General features: G+C 38.6%; 1 protein-coding gene across 1 annotated transcript; it reads left to right on the top strand.

Annotated features, from left to right (window-relative positions):
* The first annotated feature begins 21,154 nt into the window (after positions 1–21,154).
* LOC101137409 (olfactory receptor 10A3) lies at positions 21,155–22,099 on the top strand. Its single transcript, XM_004050645.4, has one exon. The coding sequence runs from the start codon at positions 21,155–21,157 to the stop codon at positions 22,097–22,099; it is 945 nt and encodes a 314-aa protein (XP_004050693.3).
* The last annotated feature ends 768 nt before the right edge of the window (positions 22,100–22,867 follow it).

Genomic DNA, 22,867 nt, shown 5'->3' with positions numbered 1-22,867 from the left:
GCAAAAACGCTCAACCAAATATGAGCAAATTGAATCCAACAGTGTATGAAAAGAATTATATATTATGACCAAGTGAGATTTATTTCAGGTATATAAGGCTAGATCAGAATTTAAAAATTAATGTAATTTATCACATCAACAGGCTAAAGAAGTAAAATCATGTGATCATATCAACAGATGCAGAAAAACATTTCCAACATCTATTTATGATAAAAACTCTCAACAAATTAGGAATAGAGGGGAACTTCTTCAGTTTGATAAACAGCATCTACGAAAGCCCTATGGCTAAAATCATACTTAATTGTGAGAAAGTAGATGCTTTCTCCATAAGATTGGGAACAAGGCAAGGATGCCTTTTCTCACCACTCCTATTCAACTTTGTGCTAGACATCCTAGCAATGCAATAAAAGAAGAAAAGGATGCAGCCATAAAAAAGAATGAGATCATGTCCTTTGCAGGGACATGAATAGAGCTGGAGGCCATTATCCTTAACAAATTAATGCAGGAACAGGCAACCAAATACCACATGTTCTCACTTATAAGTGGGAGTTAAATGATGAGAACACATGGACATATAGAGGGGAACAACACACATTGGGGCCTATTGAAGGCTGAGGGGTGGGAGGATCAGAAAAAATAACTAATGGGTAGTAGGTTCAACACCTGGCTGATGAAATAATGTGTGCAACAAATCCCCGACACAAGTTTACCTATGTAACGAACCTGCACGTGTGCCCCTGAACTTAAAATAAAAGTTAAAAGAAGAAGAAAAGGAAATAGAAGATATAGTGATTGGGAGGTAAGAAATAACATGTCTTTGTTCACAGATGACAAAACTGTCTATGTAGAAAATGTCAAAGAATTTTTTTTTAAACCCTCTGGAACTAATAAGTAATTATAGTAAGATTGAAGGATACAAGGCTAATATGCAAAATTCTATTGGTTTCTTATATACCAGCAATGAACACAACACCATCTACCTTAGCACCAAAAAATACTTACATATAAACCTAATTAAATATGTACAAGATCTCTATGAGGAAAATGACAACACTCTGAGGAAAGAAATCAAAGAAGCAGTAAATGAATGGGAAGATTTTCCATGTTCATGAATAGAAAGACTCAATATTGTTAAGATGTTAGTTTTCCCCAATTTGATCTGTAGATTCAATGCAATCCCAATCAAGATCCCAGCAAATAACTTTGTGGACATTGATAAGCTGATTCTAATGTTTATGTGCAAAGGCAAAAGACTCAGAATAGCCAATAAAATATTGAAGAAGAACAAAGTTGGAGGAGTGCTGCTATCCAACTTCTTCCTACTATAAAGCTACAGTAATCAAGACAGTATGGTATTGTTAAAATAATAGAGAAATCAGTGGAGTAGAATAGAGAACCAGAAACAAACCTACACAAAAATGGTCAATTGATCTTAGGCAAAAGAGCAAAAGCAATTTAATGGAGAAAGTTTACTCTTTTCAACAAACGGTGCTGAAATAACTGGACATCCACATGTAAAAAAATGAATCTAGATGTAAAATACAAAAGTGCTAATATAAACTGCTAGAAGATAATATAGGAGAAAATCTAGGTGACCTTGGGTTTGGCGATGACTTTTTAGATATAACAGCAAAAGCATGAATCATTAAAAAAAGAATTAGTTGGCTTCATGAAAATTAAAAACTTACGCTCTGTGAAAGACACTGTTAAGAGAATGAAAAGATAAGCCAAAGACTGGGAGAAAATATTTGCAAACACATATCTGATAAAAGACTTGGGTAAAAAAAATATACAAATAGCTCTTAAAACTCAATAATAAGTAAACAGTCTACTTAAAAAGTGAGTAGGAGGCCCAGGCTGGTGGATCACGAGGTCAAGAGACTGAGACCATCCTGGCCAATGTGGTGAAACCCCGTCTTTACTAAAAATACAAAAGTTAGCCGGGCGTGGTGGTGCACACCTGTAGTCCCAGCTACTCAGGAGGCTGAGGCAGGAGAATTGCTTGAATCTGGGAGGCGGAGGTTGCAGTGAGCTGAGATCGCACCACTGTACTCCAGCCTGGCAACAGAGTGAGACTCTGTCTCAAAAAAAAGAAGGTGAGTAAAAAGATTGGAACAGACAGCATATTAAAGAAGATACACAGATGGCAAATAAATATTTGAAAAGACGCTCAACTTCATATGTCATTAGGGAATTGCAAACTAAAACCACAATAAGATACCATGACACCCCTGTTAGAATGGCTAACATCCCAAATCCTGGCAACACTAAATGCTTGTTAGGATGTGGAGTAATGGGAGCCTTATTCATTGCTGGTCAGAATGCAAAATGGTACAGCCACTTTGAAAGACAGTTTGGCAGATTCTTACAAAGCTAAACATAGTTTTGCTATATGTAAGATCTAGCAATTATGCTCCTAGATATTAACCCAAGTGAGTTGGAAACTTATGTCCACATAAAAACCTGCACATGAATATTTATAGCAGCTTTATTCGTAATTGCCCAAATTTGGAAGCAACCAAGATGTCCTTCAATTGGTGATGGAGAAGCAAACTGTGATACATCCACATAATGGAATAGTATTCAGTGATAAAAATAAATGAGCAATTAAGACATGAAAAGATATGGAGGAGCCTTAAATGCAACTACTAAGTGAAAGAAGTCAGTCTGAAAAGGCTACATACTGTGTAATTCCAAATATATGCTTTTATGAAAAATGAAAAACTATGGAGACAATTAAAAATCAGTGGTTGTCAGGGGTTCAAGGAGAGTCAGGGAGAGATAACCAGGTGGAGGCACAGGCACTTTAGGATAGTAAAACTATTCTGTGTGATATTATAATGATGGAGTCATGACATAAATTTTTCAAAACGCATAGAGCTGTACAATACAAAGAGTGAATCCTAATGTAAACTGTGCCTTGTAGTTAATAATAGTGTATCAAAATTGGTTCATCAGTGATCACAAATGTGTCACACTAATGCAAGATGTTAATAAGAGAAACTTTGTGAGGGGGTGGTGGTGGTGGAGAGGGTATATAGGAACTTTCTGTACTTAAAAAAAGTTTTATTGAAGTATAATTAGTTTAATACAATAAATTGTGCATATTTAATATATAAAATTTGATGAATTTGTACATACACATACATCTGTGAAACCATCACTACAATCAAGGTAGAAGACATAACAATCCCTCCAAAAATGTTCCCGTGTCCTTTTTTCTTTTTGTGTGTGTTAAAAACACAACACAAAATTTACCCTCTTATAAATTTTTAAGCACATAATACAGTATTGTTGACTATATGTGGGAATTCTGTACTTTCCACTCAATTTTTCTTTAAACCTAAAATTGCTCTTGAAAAACTAAGAAAATCTGAATTAAGTATGGACTTTAGTTAATAAAAATATGGTTAACTTTACTGATATATAGGATATTAAAAATATTCTGGGTGTTAGGTCATTTATCAGTTAATATGTGTTACACATATCTCTTCTTATTTTTTTGGCTTGTTTTTTCAGTCTCTTGATGCCTTTTGATAAAGGAGTTCTTAATTTACTCATTTTTTCTTTTATGATTAATAACTTTATTTTCTGTTTAAGACATTTTCTATCCTGAGAATATAAAATAATCTCCTATATAAACTTCCAGAAAGTTTATTGCTTTACTTAACATATTTAGTCTGGTAAACCACTAGGAATTAATTTTGGTGTATGATGTGAGATAGATAAAGTTTTATTTTTTCCCAGTAGTGATAATCAGGTGGTCTAATACTATTTATTCAAGAGATCAACCTTTCTCCACAGTTCTGCAGTATCACCTTCATCATAAATCAAGTGTACAAAAGTCTCTTCTGATCTCTCTATTCTTTTCCATTGATCTATTTGTAGATTCTCATGGCAAATACCATGCAGTTTTTATTATAGTAGCTTTGTAATAAGTCTTGCCACCTGGTAGTGGAAGAACAACAACTTTTCTTCTGGATTTTTGTGGCTATTTTAGGTCCTTTGCATCTACACTTAAATTTCTTAAATTTTAGAAGCAGTTTGTCAATTTATAAGAAAAACATTAGGATTTTTGGGTTTTGATTGAAATTGCATGCAATCTATAGATCAAATTTGGGAGGACTGACAATTTTATAATATTGATCCTTCTAATCCATGTACATTGATTGTATATAGCTCTACTTTTTATATACATTTGATGTCTCACAGCAATATTTTGTAGTTCATATCTTTCAATGGTATTTAATACAATTCTAAGTGTGATTCTTAAATTTTTATTTTCTAATTGTTTTTACAATTAGCTTTTTATCAATCTAATTTTTTTGTACATTGATTTTCTATATTGTCATTTCCCCAAATTTACCTATTTTTTAATAGCTTAAGAGCAGACTTTTTGGACCTTATATTGACACATTATGTTGTCTGCAAATAATGACAGTTTAATTTCTTCATTTCTAATCACTGTACCTTTAACTTATTTTTGGTGCAAATTGTGTTTATCTGTAGATTCTTGTCTTATTTCACTAGACTTTTCTTGAAAAAAAATTTTTTTTTTTGAGACAGAGTTTCACTCTTGTCACCCAGGCTGGAGTGCAGTGGCATGATCTTGGCTCACTGCAACCTCTGCCTCACAGGTTTAAACAATTCTCCTGCCTCAGCCTCCCGAGTAGCTGGGATTACAGGCACCTGCCACCACGCTTGGCTAATTTTTGTATTTTTTAGGAGAGATGGGGTTTCACCATGTTGGTCAGGCTGGTCTTGAACTCCTGAATTCAGGTGATCCACCAGCCTTGGCCTCCCAAAGTGTTGGGATTACAGGTGTGAGCCACCACGCCCGGCCTTCTTGAATTTTAAAAAATAATTTTGCTGGGTGTGGTGGCACATACCTGTAATCCCAGCACTCTGGAGGCTAAAGTGGGAGGATTACCCGAGTTTAGGAGTTGGAGGACAGCCTGGGCAACACAGCAAGAGCCTGTCTTTAAAAAATAAATGTGTATATACATATATAATTTTGTATTTCTTCTTCAAAGAGATCAGTTATATACATTGGATTTTCTTGGTTTGCTTTCCAAGTCTAAAACTTTTCTGTGGTCATTTAAGCTTTTATTTTCTGTTTTATTTTTCTTTATTCTATTTTCTATTTGTCGCTATGTTTTGGCAAAGAGGAGTCATTACTAAAATGGTGTCCCTATTAGAACCATTAAAGAGGAGTATGCAGGAAACGTAGGTAGGACATCTGTGTCAACCTGTGCGTTGGTCACCAGTCTTTGAGCTGTGTGTTTGTATTGCCCCTGTATTTGTGTACTTTAACAACTGTGTAAATAATAACTTCATAATGACTTCTAAAAAGAAGTATGTTCTCCTGTTTAATGGTTCTGATAGGGACACCATTGTAGTAATAATTTCATTTATTATTCAATATCCTTTATGAACTCTGGTAGCTAGTATTTTATAGCTTTCATTTTTTAACTATATATTTCCTTAATGCTTATATTTGTGCTTTGTGCTCTTGTTTTAGAGGAGCAGTTTCTTCATAGGTATTTAAAATTATTGGCTTTTCTTTTTTGGCCACAATTTTTACTGGCTTCATAGTGACATTTTTATAGTCACTGTTCTTAATATGCTATTTCCTCCCTGAAACTTTTTTTTCTTACAGTCTCTGCTTCAATATCATGCTGTTTCTCTTTTGATTATTTCTCACATTTGAACAAGTTAGGTTCTTTCTGTACCTTTTTTTGCAAAAAGGTTTTTTGGAGGAAGGGCTAGGGTCATTCAAGCCAACAGGGATTCTCTTGGTTAACACTAAAGTTCTTTAGACGTTTGCTACTCAATATGTGGTTTGTGGCCCAGCCACAATGGCATCGTCTGGAGGCTTGCTAAAAATGCAGAATCTCAAGGCCCACTCCAGATCTACTGAATTTGAATCTTCATTTTCAAAAGATCCTCTAGTGATTCATAGGCTCATTGAAGTGTGAGAAGAAAGAGGGGCTTTTTGTCCTTAACAATTCTTTTTTTTTTTTGAGACGGAATCTTGCTCTGTTGCCCAGGCTGGAGTGCAGTGGCGATCTCGGCTCACTGCAAGCTCCACCTCCCGGGTTCACGCCATTCTCCTGCCTCAGCCGCCCGAGTAGCTGGGACTACAGGCGCCCACCACAGTGCCCAGTTAATTTTCTGTATTTTTAGTAGAGACAGGGTTTCACCGTGTTAGCCAGGATGGTCTTGATCTCCTGACCTCATGATCTGCCTGCCTCAGCCTCCCAAAGTGCTGGGATTACAGGCTTGAGCCACCGTGCCTGGCCAACAATTCTTAATCTTAAGTGAGTGCTATGACTTTCAGTGTCAGGAGTAAGCCCTTTTCAGTGATTTTACTTCTCTCCTAGCAATAGATTTCTTTTGCTTATTATTTGGTGTTTCTTAGACTGATTGGGGGTGGGAAAAAGAGCTTTTTTGGTCGTTCTTATGCATATTAGTCTTAGGCAGGTGCTGTGACCCTGAGTCTCAGGAGTAGGGGTTGCCTTGACCCTGCCCTAAGAATAGGAGACATCTAATAGTATTGGTATGTGATCCTGGGCCCAGAACTTTTTCCTGCCCCATTCTAAGGGATAGAATATATTTTTTCTTTTACCCTTCCTCAGACTGCAATGTATCTTTACTTGTGCCCTGGGGTGACAGTTAGATATATTAATACATATAAATTATGTTATATATATATTACTATATCTAATAATACATAATGCAAATTATATATAATAAAGTGCATATATTTTAATAATGTAAAAAATTAAATTATGGTATAAACACAAAATTTACAATCTTAATCACTTAAGTGTACAGTTCAGTAGTGTTAAGTATATTTGTATTTTAATTATTTTTAATTTGAAATTATTGTAGAATTATAGAAAAGTTTTGAAAATACTACAGAGAGATCCTGGTACAATATCACATGCCTGTAGTCCCAATTACCCAGGAGGCTGAAGTGGGAGTATGTCTTGAGCCCAGGTATTTGAGTCCAACCTGGGCAACACAGTGAGATCCCATCTTTAAAAAACAAAAACAAAAAACTATAAAGAAGTTCCTGTTCCTGTATATTCTTCACCCAGATTCTACTTATGTTAACATCATACATAAACATAGTACAGTTATTAAAACTAAGCAATTAGCACTGGTTTAATGCTATTAGCTTAACTACAGACATTATTTGGATTTCACCAGTTTTTACACTAATGTTCCTTTTATGTTCTAGAATCTAATCCAGGATCCCACTTTGCATTTAGCTGTCATGTCTTCTTAGTCTCCAGTCTCTGACAGACATTCCTTTTATCTTTCCTTTTCTTCCTACATGACCTTGACTCCTTTGAAAAGTACTGGTCAGGTAAACTGCAGAATGCTCCTCAATTTGGATTTGTCTGATGTTTTGAAGTTACACATTTTTGAGAAAAATGCTACAGAGATGATGTGTCCTTCTTAGTGCATCATATTAGGAGGTACACGATGTTAATATGTGTTATTATTGGAAATGTTAACTTTGGTCACTTTGTTAAAGTGGGGTCTGCCAGGCTTCTCCACTGTGAAGCTACTATTTTCCCTTTTGTAAGTAATACATATTTTGGGGGAGACACTTTGAGACTATATAAATGTCCTGATTTTCCTTAAAATTTCTCCCATTAATTTTGGCACCTATTTGTGGGTCTTGATTACAGCTACTATTATTTGGCTAGAATGGTGACTTTCCTATTTTCCTCATTCCTTCTACATTTAGAAGAAATTAATTATAACTTTCTTTTAAGGAATTCCCCCCATGTAAACTTTTTTCAAGTACGATATTCATTGGGAAAGTGTAGAAATCATGAGGGGGCAGTGCGATGACTTTCGCAAAGTGTGTACTGCTGGTGTCACCATCGCTGAGATCAAGAAACAGAACACACTGGAATTCTGGAACCCTCCTCATGCCCTCTACCAGTCACTACCTTGTCTCATTCCAAAGGTCACCACTATCTGGATTCTAATCTCATAGATGACTTTTGTCTGTTTTTAAACCTTATATAAGTGGAAATATATGATACGTATTCTTTCGAGTTAGCTTTCTCTACTCTCCATTATGTTTTTGAGATTTACTTTTATTATTGCAGTGGTTCATTAATATTTCTTTGTGTAATATTCTATCGTTTCGCTAAACTACAATTTGCCCATTTACTGTTGATGAACATTTGAATTATTTCCAGTTTTTGGCTATTAAGTATAATGCTCTGAACTTTCTTGTGCATGTCTGTTGGTAAATATATGTATGAATTTCTGTTGGATATATGCAGGAGTGAAACTGCTGAATCGTAGGCCATGTGTACGTTCATCTTTAGATGACGTTGCCAAATAGATATCCAAAGTGAATGTAAGAATTTGCACTGCCATCAGAAATGTATGAGACAAGTGGCCAACAAACATGAAAAAATGCTCAATATCACTAATCATCAGAGAAATGGTAAATCAAAACCACAATGAGATATCATTTCATACCAGCCAGAATGGCTGTTACTAAAAAGTTAAAACACAACAGATGCTGGCAAGGCTGTAGCGAAAAGGGAACACTTTTACACTGTTGGTGAGCATGTAAATTGGTTCAGCCCCAGTGGAAAGCAGTTTATAGATTTCTCAAAGAAATAAAAATGAACTACCATTCCACCCAGAAATCTCATTTCTGGGTATGTACCCAAAGGACAATAAATCGTTCTACCAAAAAGACACCTGCACTCATATGTTTATTGCAGCACTATTCCAATAGCAAAGACTTGGAAACAACCTAGGTACCCATCAGTGGTGCATTGATAAAGAAAATGTGGTACATATACACCATGGAATACCACACAGCCATAAAAAGAATAAAATCATGTCTTTAGCAGCAAAATGAATGCAGCTGGAGGCCATTATCCTAAGCAAATTAATGCAGAAACAGAAAACCAAATATTGCATGTTCTCACTTATAAGTGGGAGTTAAACCCTGGATGCACACGGACATAAAGATGGGAATAACACACACTGGGACTCCAAAAAGATGAAAGGAGAGATGGGGGCAATGGCTGAAAAACTTCCTGTAGGGTACTATGCTCACTATCTGGGTGACAGGATCAATAGAAGCTGAAACTTCAGCATCATGCAATATACTCTTATAACAAATTTGCATGCATTTCCCCTGAATCTAAAATAAAAATTAAAATGAAAAAAGAAATGTATGAGAGTTCTATTTGTTCCACATCTTTGCTAAAAGATGGTAAGATAAGTGTCTAGGGAACACACTCTGCTTCCACTACCCCAGCTTGCATCACTCTAGCATATATTTGAGGTGGGAAGAAGAAGAATATGAATAAGTTATAAGGTTGTATTTTTTTCTTTTTTTTTTTTGTATTTGAGATGGAGTCTTGCACTGTCACCCAGGCTGCAGTGCAGTGGCGCAATCTCATCTCTCTGCAAGCTCCACCTCCCAGGTTCACACCATTCTCCTGCCTCAGCCTCCCGAGTAGCTGGGATTACAGGCACCCACCACCATGCCCAGCTAATTTTTTTTCTATTTTCAGTAGAGACAAGGTTTCACCGTGTTAGCCAGGATGGTCTTGATCTCCTGACCTCGTGATCCGCCCGCCTCCACCTCCCAAAGTGCTGGGATTACAGGTGTGAGCCACCTCGCCCGGCCAAGTTTGGATTTTTAAAGAGATTAAATTCTTAATAGTAGAATGAAACTAGTTTAACAACTAACTAGCTGAAAACATACATAAGTCTGCCCAAAATGTCATCAAGAGAAATGCTATGCAATGGAAAAAGGATTTTTTTCGTGATCTAATTGGTAATAGTTATTGGAAGAAACAAAAACACCTCATGCTCCAATGAGTTAGAATTTCTTGGTAAAAATTGCATGTAGTTGTTGAGTCTTCTAGCCTTTAAGTCTTGCATTTTTTTCTAATAATTTCTTTGTCTTTCTGTGTTGCATTTTGGGGATACAAACTTAATTTTTGCTATTGTGGCTGTAATGAAATTAATGGTCCCTATTGTGAAATCTCACCAATGCTAGAGCTTATAGACATGAAATCTGCATTTATGGACATCATCCTAAATCTTATGATTTTTTTCTTGCTAAAATTCTTGTCATATATTTGTCTTTTATGGGTACAAACAATATCATTTATTACAAGTGAAATCTGGCTGCTCCTTAGGAAATAAGAAACTTAAATCTCTGGCCTGCTTTCTGCTCATCTCTCTGCTAATCTGTTGAACTACAGCTTGAGATCTAAAGGGTACTTAGGAAACTGGAGAAGAAAGTGGTTTTACACACACTGTGGTGTTATTTCGTTGTAGGCCATTGCACACAATTTGAATTTGTAAAGATAGAAGGACTGTGTATTTTACAATACCATAGATCAAAGATATTTCTCCAGGTTAGTTCATTTGGTCTAATTCATCCTTTTAAGTCACTGCGTAATATTGGGTATCGCACTATTTATACAATAACACAGTATTTGTTGGCTATCAGTTTCAATTTTTTTGCCAAAACAAACTATGATGCAATAAACAGCTGTATGCATATATATCCCAAGGGGAGAGCTGGATCAAGGAGCAAATGTACTTTTAATTTTAACAGATATAGTATTGCTACGTTACTTTCTGAAAAGTTTCTACTTTAGATAAGCCTGAAGATATACTCAATGCCACCATCTTGGGAAAGCACCCAGATACCACTAAATAGAGACAGGATTTTCATTTCTGTAGCTAAAAACTTATCTGTGAATGACTTGGGAAAGTTGGCTCAAACTTGGGAGGGTCAAACTGGGAACCATCAGATTCTAAACTCCAAATGGGAATACACTTAGCCATTTAAGGGAATAATTCAATTTGCTTCAAGTAACCTGAGAATATCTTAAAAAAGAAAATTTTATGGGACATCTTTTTGTTGTCAATACACTGGATGCTCACTGGAGATCCGTTTTCACATGAAGCTAAGTCACATAGACTCAAATTAATTCAAATCAATTAATTATGCTTTTCGTTGTTGTTCATTTATATCTCTGTTCAATTAATAAATCTACTATCTAATTACCTTCCAGCAACACATGATAGTCACAGGAGCTTCAAAACTGAAAAACCCCTGCCCTTGAGGGACTCGCAGTCTGCTGTAATCACAGGGTCTAAATGGCCACTGAATCCAAACTTTTACATGTATCTAAGACCAGGCTGACAAAAATAAATTTGAGCTGTCAAACAAAATTTGTTTGACTATGGAATGATTTAACAGGTGTATCGATCCATTCAGTCTTGTAGCCAGTCCCAATGGAATGAATTTATGACTTTGCCAGTTTGCATGGGCAGGTGGATCGTGTTCTTGACCAGATGGGCTCTAATCACACCTTTGCTCATTAGACCCACTTTTTGTTGAAACAGCTTGAAGTCAATCTTCCCTCACTTTGAAGATGACATTATCATTTCCATAGGAGTAGGGATAATTATGAGACATTTATTTCAATCCAAATCTATTCATTTTAACACCTAGCACAATAAAAAAGTAGTAATTTTGAAACAAAAGTCTGACAGTTTTATCTGTGGAAAATATTTAAAAACCCATTATAATTGGGGAAAAAATCCTAATGAACCTACCAGGCTTCATGCACACCTCTCCTAATCATCTCTGCCACTCTCTCCTTCACGCTTTGCTCTTTGGTTTTTTGTAATGCATTAAGCCCTTTCTTCTTCATGTTATTTTATCTCCCTTGTTCTCTTTCTTTTGTTATTACCATAATGAACAGAAAAATGAAATAGAATAGCATTCTAGAAGTGGGTATGAGCCTAAAGAGTGTTAATGTAATTCCTCTGCTTTTGTAGACAAGGTAACTGAGGCACAGGAACTTCAGCTGTGCTTCAAGATACTATCTTTGGCGAGAAAGGTGCTTCTGGGGTTTCCGTGGTTAGGTTTAAAGCAAAGGTGCAGAGTCCCACAACCCCCATGCAGGGTCTTCAGTGCCTGCTGGTGTTGCCAGGATCCAAACATTCATATTTTTAAACTATTGTTTAAACAGTTTAAATAGTAGATTAGGTTCTGCAGGAAATGCTGCGATAGAGATTAGTGTGCAATGGGATCAACATCTGTGGAAGGGAAGGAAAGAAGAGCAGGATTTAGCAAAGAAAGAAGTTGAGTTTTGAGGCAGACTACCTGAAGGCTTCAATGGACTGAAGGCGGGGATGACCCTTCAGAGATGTCCTGACCTTCAGAGTGGGGGCCAAGCCCTTATTCTCTGCCATTGATCAGTTAGTAGATACAGATGCCCCAGGTGAAGCAGTCCTTTTAGGGGCTGACAGCTCAGGCCTTTCTGGCACTCGCAAAATCTTCATTCCTGAAGATTCTTCATTCTTGAAGGTAGATCTGGACAGCTTATCCCATAGGTCACCAAACTGAGCCTTTCTTAGAAACTCTATGTCCCCAGGGATGTTAGAGAGATGACCTCTCCTTTACAAATTGATTTTCCTGCTCTTTGAAGGCAGTCCCCTCTCTTAAGACTCTGCCATTAAGCCTCCTTAAGATGAGGACACAGACTGTGCTCAGAATCTCAGTCTTACTGCCCTGGCCCTATTCCCATCTTCCCACATCTTCTGCCTCCTCACTATTCTCAGTTTTCAAAGCTTTAGCCTTCTGTTTTCTTTTTCAGGACTACTTTCTCCCCCAGAGTCTCCTCTGTCCTTCAAATAAATTGTTTCTGAATGTATCAGCTCTAGCAGCTGTCAGTGATTCCCAGACTGGTCTGAATACAAAGGTGAACCAAGCTTAGAACCATCAAAATGTACCCCTTTACTCTGCCTTCTCTCCTGTCACCACAGATCAGATCTTTGCACTTCTGTTTAAGACAGAAGCCCAGATCTTATCCCTTTATACCTACTCAATCTATTCCCTTCCTTTCTTTTTGTTATTTTCCAGCTTTATTGTGGTATAACTGATGAATAAAAATTGTGAGAGTAGTATATCCTGCTGCCTACTGGACTTTTCTACTTGGTTGACCCCAAACACACGTGTTTCAGATTGAACTCATCATCCAATCCTCTATTTTGTCTTTTAAGTTTTGCTCAGTTGCTTATGCCAAAACTTAGTTGTCACTCTTGCCTTGTTCTCATCTCCCAGATTTCCATCAATCACCAATCCAATTGCCTATACCACTTAATTTTTCCGAAGCTTACCCACTGTTCACCTGGTTAACTTTAGCAGCCTCCTCAAATCCATTCTCCCTGCTGCTTCCACAGTCAAGTTCCTAAAAGGCAAATCTGAGGAAAGAATGAAAGAAACCCTGCCCTAGGCGTGAAGTTTTGCAAGACCAGGCTGATACTTAGAGATTACTGGGGATTGGTTCTCTGGGGAGAGGCCCCTTAGGGTCCCTATGGTTTTAGGGATGCTACCTTAGAGACTGTCAATTGTGATGTTCCTGGAGGATTTTTATAACAGAAATTTACATTTTTCTTGGCAGTGATAGATATATTTATATTTCTATGCAAAAGAAAAGAGGTCCTCTTTCAGAGAGTATAAAGTATAAGCTTCTCTCTTTACCCTGGAGGATAGGAAATATTTAAAGGACATGTATGACTATTGAGACTTTCATGTCTAAAATGTTAACTGTTTATGTATTATACCACTCCTGTGCTGACCCTTACCATCCTGCTCTCCAAAGTATACATCATATTACAGTGTCCAAAGGGAATCCTGAGAGGGAAGAGCACTGGGTATGCCTCTTCCTGGTAGAGTGCTTCTTCATCAATTGCTATTTTTTAAAAAATTATATATATTTGGATTTTGATGACAGCCAGATAGCCCTCTAAAAGTCCCTAGTGCTAGTCCTACCCATCCCCCACAAAGATAGCCAAAACAACAAATAAACCACTATAAACCACTATATTTTGATAAAAATAACTAAAGGAGAGCACCAAAGTTTATCAAGGGAGCCACAGAAACCCTGGGTGGGCACAGAAACTCAGGACAGCCACACAGAGAATGGAAGGAAGCACCTGGGCCCCATCACCCCATTTGCCAGCTGGGATCAGCTTGGAACCAGTAAGGACTTCTCCTTGCGGGGAAAAGGCAAGCAAGGTCACCTCAGCAGGCCCCATCAACACCTCAGACACCTATAGTCCTCACTGTTGTGGACTCTTGTAGTCCTCACAGGCACTAAGCCCAGCTAAGAGAGCTGCCTGGAGTCCATAGCTATACCTGTGCTCCCCTCTGTCACCAGTGGAGTTGACACTGTGCCCTGTGTCCCAGCCCCTGTCTCAGCCCCTGACTGTGGCCCATGCAGCTATGCATTACAATGCTGTCTTGAACCTGGGAATACTGCTGGAGTGTGTTTTGCTTTGGGGGTGAGTGACCACAGCACCCATTCACCCCTGAGGCTCCAAAATACCCCTACCCTGTGGCCCAACATCTGTAACCAGTGAGCAGCTGTACCTACCCTTCCCATTTGCTGCTGTACCTCACCCCTTCAGGCTGGAGGTGAAGCTGCATACTCCCTCCCACAGAAACAGTGCTTTGGCAGACCTGCCCATCTACCCTTTCCAGTTGTTGCTGCACCTTCCCCCTAGGAGCCTGAGCTAAAGCTGCTCATCCACTCCTGAGGAAATGTTGCCTCTACAGAGCTGCTCCAAAAACCTCTCCAGCTGCTGTCACGCTCTGCTCCACAGGACTTGAGCTGAAGCTATGTACTACCTCCCAGGGAAACAGTGCTTTGGTGAAGTCGTTCCATATACCCTTCCCAGTTGCTGCTGTGCTCTGCCCCTCTGTGTGTGAGCTGAACCAGTATCCTGCTTCCTGGAAAAACAATACCTTGGCTGCTCAGAGCAGTCATGCCTCCCTGGAGCCTAAGCAGAAGCATGCCCTGCATCCTGGGGAAATGGTGCCTGGGCCACCCAGAGTGGTCATGCCCCCAGTCCTTAGCTGAAGTGACACATTGTCCCTGGGGAATTGGTGCCTAGGCTGAGTAGCTGTACATATCGAGGCTTAGCTATATTAGTACCCTGCATCCCAGGGAAACAGAGCAGTGCCTGAGCTTAGACACCATGCTCTAGAGACCAAACAACTCAAGTACCCTACTCTCCTGGAGCTGGACTAGCCCCCTAGGGCATGAGCTGCTGAGACACCCCTCATTCCCAGGAAGTAGAGTCATCACTGTGCTGCTCCCTGTCCCCCAGGGCCCAAACAACAGCTGTGATCCACCATTCTGGAGTCTGCACTGTCACTACACCTGCCTCACAGAGTCTGGGATACTCCCACCTTCCCAAGGTCTAGAGTCACCACAGCATGATTTCTCATCCCCTGGGACCTGAGTTGCCACTGAACTTTATTGGTTCTGGTTCCCAAATTGCAGCTGTACCTTGCTCCCTGGGCCCAAACCTCTGAAGCACCCCTTCTTCCCCAGAGCTAAGCCAGTGTTATGTCCTAATCTCCAGGGTCAGAGTCATAGATACAACCTGACTTTCTAGGCCTCAGCTGCTAGGGGATGCCTCAGAGTCACAGATACTGTTGGCAGTCTATATCCAACCCCACTACAGAGGGTGAACCTGCACATTAAGACCCAAGTTGGTCACACAATAGGTTCCTGAGACCCTGAGCTTAGTACTCCAGCTCCACAGATGCTCTGAGCACATGCACCTGGAACCTAGCACTGCTGCAGCTGCTTGTAGGCCATGTCAGATCTGACACCAAGAGGAGACACCTCAGCTACCTCTCCCCATTATGGGAAAAATGAGAAAAGGAGGACCTCCAAAGCCCCTGTTACTGAGCACCTTAACAACCCATGCCACCATTGCCACTGCCACAAGCTTCTACAGGCCACAACACTGAGGCACCCACAGTTATTGCTGATGTTGATTGCAGTTGAAGAAATTGCACAGAGACTATACTACTACATCTACTCAGAACCAGAGTCACTACACCTTTCTCAATAGCTACACAAAGACACAACTGCAGGTGAAATTCCTTTTCTATGAAAGCCCCTCTATAAAGTTTGGAAGATGCAATTTTTCCACCAGATGCAGAGACATAAATGCAGAGACACAAAAGACATGAAAAATAAAGAAATATGACACCACCAAAGGAACACAATAACTCTTTAATAACAGATCTCACAGGAAAAAAGATCTATGAGTTGCCAGAAAAGGAATTCAAAATAACGATCCTAAGGAAACTCAGTAAAATACAAGAGAATACATATAGAAGATTCAACAAAATCAAGAAAACAATTCATGATATGAATGAGAAATTTAACACAGTGACAGATATCATAAAAAAAAACCAAACAGAAATCCTGCAGCTGAAGAATTCAGTGAATGAAATAAAAAATACAACAGAGAGCTTCAATAGCCAGACCAGATCAAGCAGAAGAATGAATATCTGAACTTGAAGATCAGTTGTTTGAAATTAGCCAGTGAGTGAAAATAAAAATAAAATAAATAAAATAGAATGAAAAAGGCCTATAGGACTTATGGGACACCATTAAGCAAACAGATATTTGTACTATGAGAGTTCTGGAAGAGATGGGAAAAGGCATAGAAAACCTATCAAACAAAATAATAGTTAAAAACTTTCAGAGTCTTGGGAGAGATATGAGGACCCAGATCCAGTAAGCTCAAAGTCCCCAAACATATTTAACCCCAAAAGATCCTTCCTGAGGCACATTATAGTCAAACTGTTAAAAGTCAAAGATAAAAAGAGAACTCTAAAAACATCAAGAGAAAAGCATCAAGTCACATATAAGGGAGTCCTCTTTAGACTTACAGCAGGTTTCTCTGCAGAAATTCTATAAGCAAAGAGACAGTCATATTTTCAAAGCGCTGAAAGAAAATAATTGGTGGCCAAGAATACTATACCAAGAAAAGCTATCCTTCAGAATGGAAGGAGAAATAAAGTTTTTCCCGACAAGCAAAAACTGAGGGAATTCATCACCACTAGACTGACCTTTCAAGAAATTCTCAAGGGAGTCCTACATACAATGATAGGTCCAACAATACCACCATCATAACACCCTCCCCCACCCCCCAAAAATTGTTGCTGATCCCATTGCCTGCTGATGGCACTTACTCTGTTGCTTTGCAACAGTCTTAGGTAACAGACTCATAGGAAAGAAGATAATTTCTGTATATCACACTTCCCATTTCCCACTTCAAGGGTTTCAATGGATTTTTCTTTTTTTTTGCATGACTCAGGGGACTGGGACATCTGTATAGGCTCATAACAATGCCTTTACCATCAGGTTTTCAGCTTGTTCAACGAAGGGATTGTCAATTCTGAGAAGACTTCTTCATTAATAGAGTGTGTGACTATTTACTCCTTGACTTATTTTACGAGGGTAAGTATATCCCTTTTCCCCTCACTCTTGGACGCAGGAACCAGTTCCAAAGGTGTGCAAAGCCCTTGAAGTGATTTATTTATGGACTTCCCTGTCCATGTTTCTATTTATTCATCCTCTCTTCCACAAACATTTGAAATCCTGTCTTCTTTATGTAACACATTCATATACAGGACTATATATTACTATTTATCCTCTACAATATATATGATTTTTCTCTATTCATTACATCCTAGTTCTACTTCTGTCCAGTCCATCTTGCAAAAATAAATAATGCAACATTATTGTTTCTCAGCTTTCATCTCACTTCCTTGTATTCATATAATAATTTAAAGTATACCATGCTTTATGTATAGAGCATTTGTGTGTTGAATCACCATCATTCTTTGACCTCCTTCTCCTATAAACAGTACCTTGGGGATTTTTAAAAAATTAAACATTTTCAGGTATGCATAGTTAGAATTGATGCTGCACCTGGTTATAGGATAGAATGCCATGAAATTTGCATATTAGGTAGCATTTCTCATCTCATTCACAGTCACAGTGTCTGGTTTATAGGTGGATAGTCATGTAATCCCACGATAGTAAATGATACAGGAGGGGTTCTTGGATTAGTTTTTGCAAATGAAAACCCTTTATCCTCAGGATAACTGGTACATTGCCCACTGGATACAGAGAGGATCTATCCGTAAGTGTTGTTAGCAGCCTTATTGACACTAAAGGGAAAATATTCATTGAGAATAGAACCTACTCTAGGAAAGCAGAGATGAGAAATAGAGAAAAAAAGAAATCCAGGTCCTGGAAACATTATCTGAGTTCTGGATAAAGCCAAGCCTACAGATTTATTCATCCCTATACTTTGCTGGAACTGAGCTAATAGTCTTATCGATTGCTCAAATCAGTGTGAACTCAACTCTGGGTCCTCTGATTGTTACATATACCTTGTGAAGTTAATAACATTATCTTGATTTTATCAAAAAAGTAATAGAGCCAGAGAAGAGACATGATGCTCAAAGTCATATTAGTTCAGATGTTTTGACTTCAAGTTAAAAAGTTTTGACTATAAAATTATCTAAAAGACTTTCCCCCAAAATTTAGTATTTCCATATTACTACCAGAAAATATAAGTTTTGGTATCTCCAGGCTTTCCACAAAGTAACTTCAATTTACTTGCCATAACACATTTCCTACCATTGCACAAACTGTCTATCTTGTCCAATCAGATCCTCTGTCCAAATCACTCTGCCTTTACTCACGCTCACATTCTTTTCTCCCGTCTGCATTTGTGCCTATTTATTAACATTCATTCAGTCTCTGCTTTCATTTCTTAATGGGAAAGGTCTTGGTGGAATTGGGTCTCTCGTGTGAAGAGGTGTTAATTCCCTATGGAAACCTGGAAGAGTCGTATTCCAGGTTTGTGCAGCAGAGATTCCTTGCCCCCATACAGGAAAGTCTGTATAAATTGTGTGTCAGTTCTCCAGAGAAGATTTCTCTCAGGGCATAAAATTTAATGCAGTATAATTTAAAATCAATGCACTGAATCACTAAGTTGTATTTAGGAAGTGCTTTTTAATTGAAGAGGTAAAACAATAAATGGGATGAAAATCAGGGACAGTGAATAGATAAGGATCTGAAGATTCTGCTTTGGTACTTGCTGGTGGGTTTGCCATCTGTAGTTATCCTCACTGATAATTGGAGATACTTATCAAGTGATAACTCAGTGCTCAGGTAAGAAAGTCAATTGCTGTGCCCTTCATATTCACATAAAAGTTCGAAAGTAATTAGATCTATAGACGGTTTGCTTGCACAAATCATCAATTCTTAGAGGTATGTAGTTGAGGGAGCGGGGTGAAAGCGGTCAGAAATAAGTCCAATTGGTTAGAAAGATGAAACCCTGATAGGGAGTTATTTGCCCAAGATTATACAGAAAGTTAATGCCAGAGCCAGTAGAACATATCAGTGAATTAGCTAAATCAGCATTATGTTGTTTTATGTTAAAGGGAAAAGATGGAGCATTTAAGTTCAGCTTAAAAAAATTACTCATGAAGGCAGTAATTTAGATTTATTTTGTAACTTTGCTTTATCAGCTCCTTAAAAGTTGCCCATTTTTAGTAGGATACTCTAAATTTTCTCATTTTACAAACCTATTTGGTTTTATAGGCCTGGAGCTGAAAATGTAGTTTTGTCTATTAAAATGATACTTAGGCATTTTTTTTTTCCTGCCAAGTCTATTTTAGGAGATTTTTTACATCCAAAATATTTTGTTACAGTTAAAACATATATTTGATTTTTAATATCACTATGGTCAGACTCAATAAATCAATTGCCTTTTCCTCTCTGCTAATGTCCTAATGATATGAAATCAAGATGTCTTCAGCTTGCTGTGTCCTTCTCTCCTCCTGGCTTCCTCTTGTCCCACAGTAAGATTCTGCTGGCTTTTGAAGCATCACACAAAGTCCAGTTTAGAGGTCCATGCTAGTACTAAGGTGTCATTGAATACCTTCTATCTGAGCAAGGCAGCCTTCCTCCTTATGCTTTTTCTCCTCTGCTTAATGGACCTTCCACCCATGTCATCTTGTGATTATGGTTTCCCACCCTCACTGTCCATTCAGAAGTAATGTTTCCCTCATTTACATTCCTAAAGCAATTGTTATCACTCTAGTTCCCCTTAAATGCCAGCCTGAGAAGTGGGCATTGTATTTTACTGCTAAGGGGAGACTCTGAAGTTTCTGGGAGGGAGGGTGATATTATTTTGTCAGAAATTTGAGGTACAGATTGGAGGAACGGGTATAAAACATGGAATAGCCAGTTAGGTTTCCATTTAAAGGTAGAGGAGGTGAAGGGAGAGGAAAAGAGGCAGTGAGGTGGAGAGTGTCAGCGGGGATGGACTCTTAAGGCCAGGAGGACTCCAGATTTTAAAGACTTGTGGGCCCTGACAGTGAAGGGAATACTGGGAGACAAGGATTGTTGCTCTGGTTGAGAGCAGAGAGAATGAAGTCGCTTTGCCCTGAGAGTGGCTCTGGAGGGGCAGTTGGATTGGGAAGAAAATGGTCATCTCCGCATGGGACTGGCAGGCCCAAAGTGACTCAGACAGTATGTGTGCTGCCTATGTATCCACCCACCACTACTCCATGTTCCCTTCAGCCCAGCTCCCATCTGATTGGAGTTGAGGCCTTGCAGCCTGCAGTTTTCTATCAACAAATTAGAGAAACACCTATGTCAGAGCCAGAAGGGATCATTCTGCTGCTTCTAACCCATACAGATGGGGAACCCAAGTGCAGCAGAGGCAGAGACCCATCTTGGAGACAGTGGCAGAGTTAGGACTGCAGCCAAGTTCCAGACTAGCTCGCAATCCAGGCGTAACCAAAACGCAGCTTCAGTTGCTCTTTGCTTGCAGAATCCAATTAAGGGAAGAGGTATAGGCTCCTGCCTTTAAGGACACTGCTTCACTTTTTGGGAAGACAGCAGAGGCTTTTAAAGGGGGACTTGGCATTAAGAGAGGAGAGAGAGAGCAACCTACAAAACAAAGATGTTGCCAGATAACATTTACTGTTATTTTGTACTTTAAAAACAAGATTTCTGAACCAAAATACTTCACTTCTTTATTTGTATTTTAAAGATTCACTATTACAAGTCATTGGCCATTCTTCAAAAGTGCCAACCTGAAGTTCTGTCAAAATGAGCTTGTCATTACATCTGCTGTCAAGAATTCCAGACTCGAACTCACAGCTATGGGATTATGACTTCATACTCGATATACCAGGTCCATAAAAACAATATAAGTTTCAACTACTGAAATGAAAAGACAAAATCAAAGCTGTGTGGTTGAATTCATCCTCCTGGGTTTTTCTAACTTTCCTGAGCTCCAGGTGCAGCTCTTTGGGGTTTTCCTAGTTATTTATGTGGTGACCCTGATGGGAAATGCCATCATTACAGTCGTCATCTCCTTAAACCAGAGCCTCCATGTTCCCATGTACCTGTTCCTCCTGAACCTATCTGTGGTGGAGGTGAGTTTCAGTGCAGTCATTATGCCTGAAATGCTGGTGGTGCTCTCTACTGAGAAAACTATGATTTCTTTTGTGGGCTGTTTTGCACAGATGTATTTCATCCTTCTTTTTGGTGGGACTGAATGTTTTCTCCTGGGAGCGATGGCTTATGACCGATTTGCTGCAATTTGCCATCCTCTGAACTACCCAGTGATTATGAACAGAGGGGTTTTTATGAAATTAGTAATATTCTCATGGATCTCAGGGATCATGGTGGCTACTGTGCAGACCACTTGGGTATTTAGTTTTCCATTTTGTGGCCCCAATGAAATTAATCATCTCTTCTGTGAGACTCCCCCGGTACTAGAGCTTGTGTGTGCAGACACCTTCTTATTTGAAATCTATGCCTTCACAGGCACCATTTTGATTGTTATGGTTCCTTTCTTGTTGATCCTCTTGTCTTACATTCGAGTTCTGTTTGCCATCCTGAAGATGCCATCAACTACTGGGAGACAAAAGGCCTTTTCCACCTGTGCCTCTCACCTCACATCTGTGACCCTGTTCTATGGCACAGCCAATATGACTTATTTACAACCCAAATCTGGCTACTCACCAGAAACCAAGAAACTGATGTCATTGGCTTACACGTTGCTTACCCCTCTGCTCAATCCGCTCATCTATAGCTTACGAAACAGTGAGATGAAGAGGGCTTTGATAAAATTATGGCGAAGAAAAGTGATTTTACACACATTCTGACTGTGTTGAGAAGCTGAGTAAGATTTGGCCACTGCCTGAGTGAACTCTATTTAAATTTAATAAAGGGTGAAAACAGATTGCATTTTTTGTATGAATATGTAAGTTTGTTGAGTTTTTATATTGGAAAATGTATCTCTTTCAATAAAGAACTGCTGTCACTTGTTTTTAGTAGATACATATGTTCTCATAACATGACACAACAGTTTATTCATCCATTTCTCTATTATGAACATCCAAGTAGCTACTGGATTACTGTCATTAAGACAGTGCTTCAATAAATGCCTTGTTCCATATGCTCATATGTACTGATGTCATTATACCTGTGTGATAGATTTGCTACAGTGAGGCTGATAGGATGAGGAGTATCTGTGTTTACAAATTTTATTAGCTATTGCAGAATTACTTTTCAAAATGATTATAGTTCTTCAGACTGGCCTGAAGGCTCACTGTGCTTTGGTAACAGGGTAGAGCTTCAAGAGACCAACAAATAAGGTGATGATGTTTCTATTTTTGGATTGAAAATTTGTTCCACGGATGAATAAAAAAAAAGTGCATCTATTTTGGGGGGCCAAAAATGGTTCTACTTCATGACCTTACAGAAATTATAATCCCAAACTGGATTTCTCTTGGTATCTTTCCAAATATTTACCCAATGTTGGTGACCAGAGAGCTACGTGGGAAGTTTCTCAAATTCTCATTTGATAATATCAGTATCTTTTTCATTTACAGACCACTGATTTAGAAACTTTTATGAAGTTTCCTTTTGTA

The sequence above is a fragment of the Gorilla gorilla genome, chromosome 9 (assembly GCF_029281585.2).
Source record: "Gorilla gorilla gorilla isolate KB3781 chromosome 9, NHGRI_mGorGor1-v2.1_pri, whole genome shotgun sequence".
Classification (NCBI taxonomy): domain Eukaryota; kingdom Metazoa; phylum Chordata; class Mammalia; order Primates; family Hominidae; genus Gorilla; species Gorilla gorilla.
Note: the sequence above shows the minus strand (reverse complement) of the source record. Positions and strands in the feature narration are given on the sequence as shown.

What these genes read in the sequence shown, in the direction of transcription:
- LOC101137409 (XM_004050645.4), top strand. Translation starts at nt 21,155, where the DNA reads ATGAAAAGACAAAATCAAAGCTGTGTGGTTGAATTCATCCTCCTGGGT.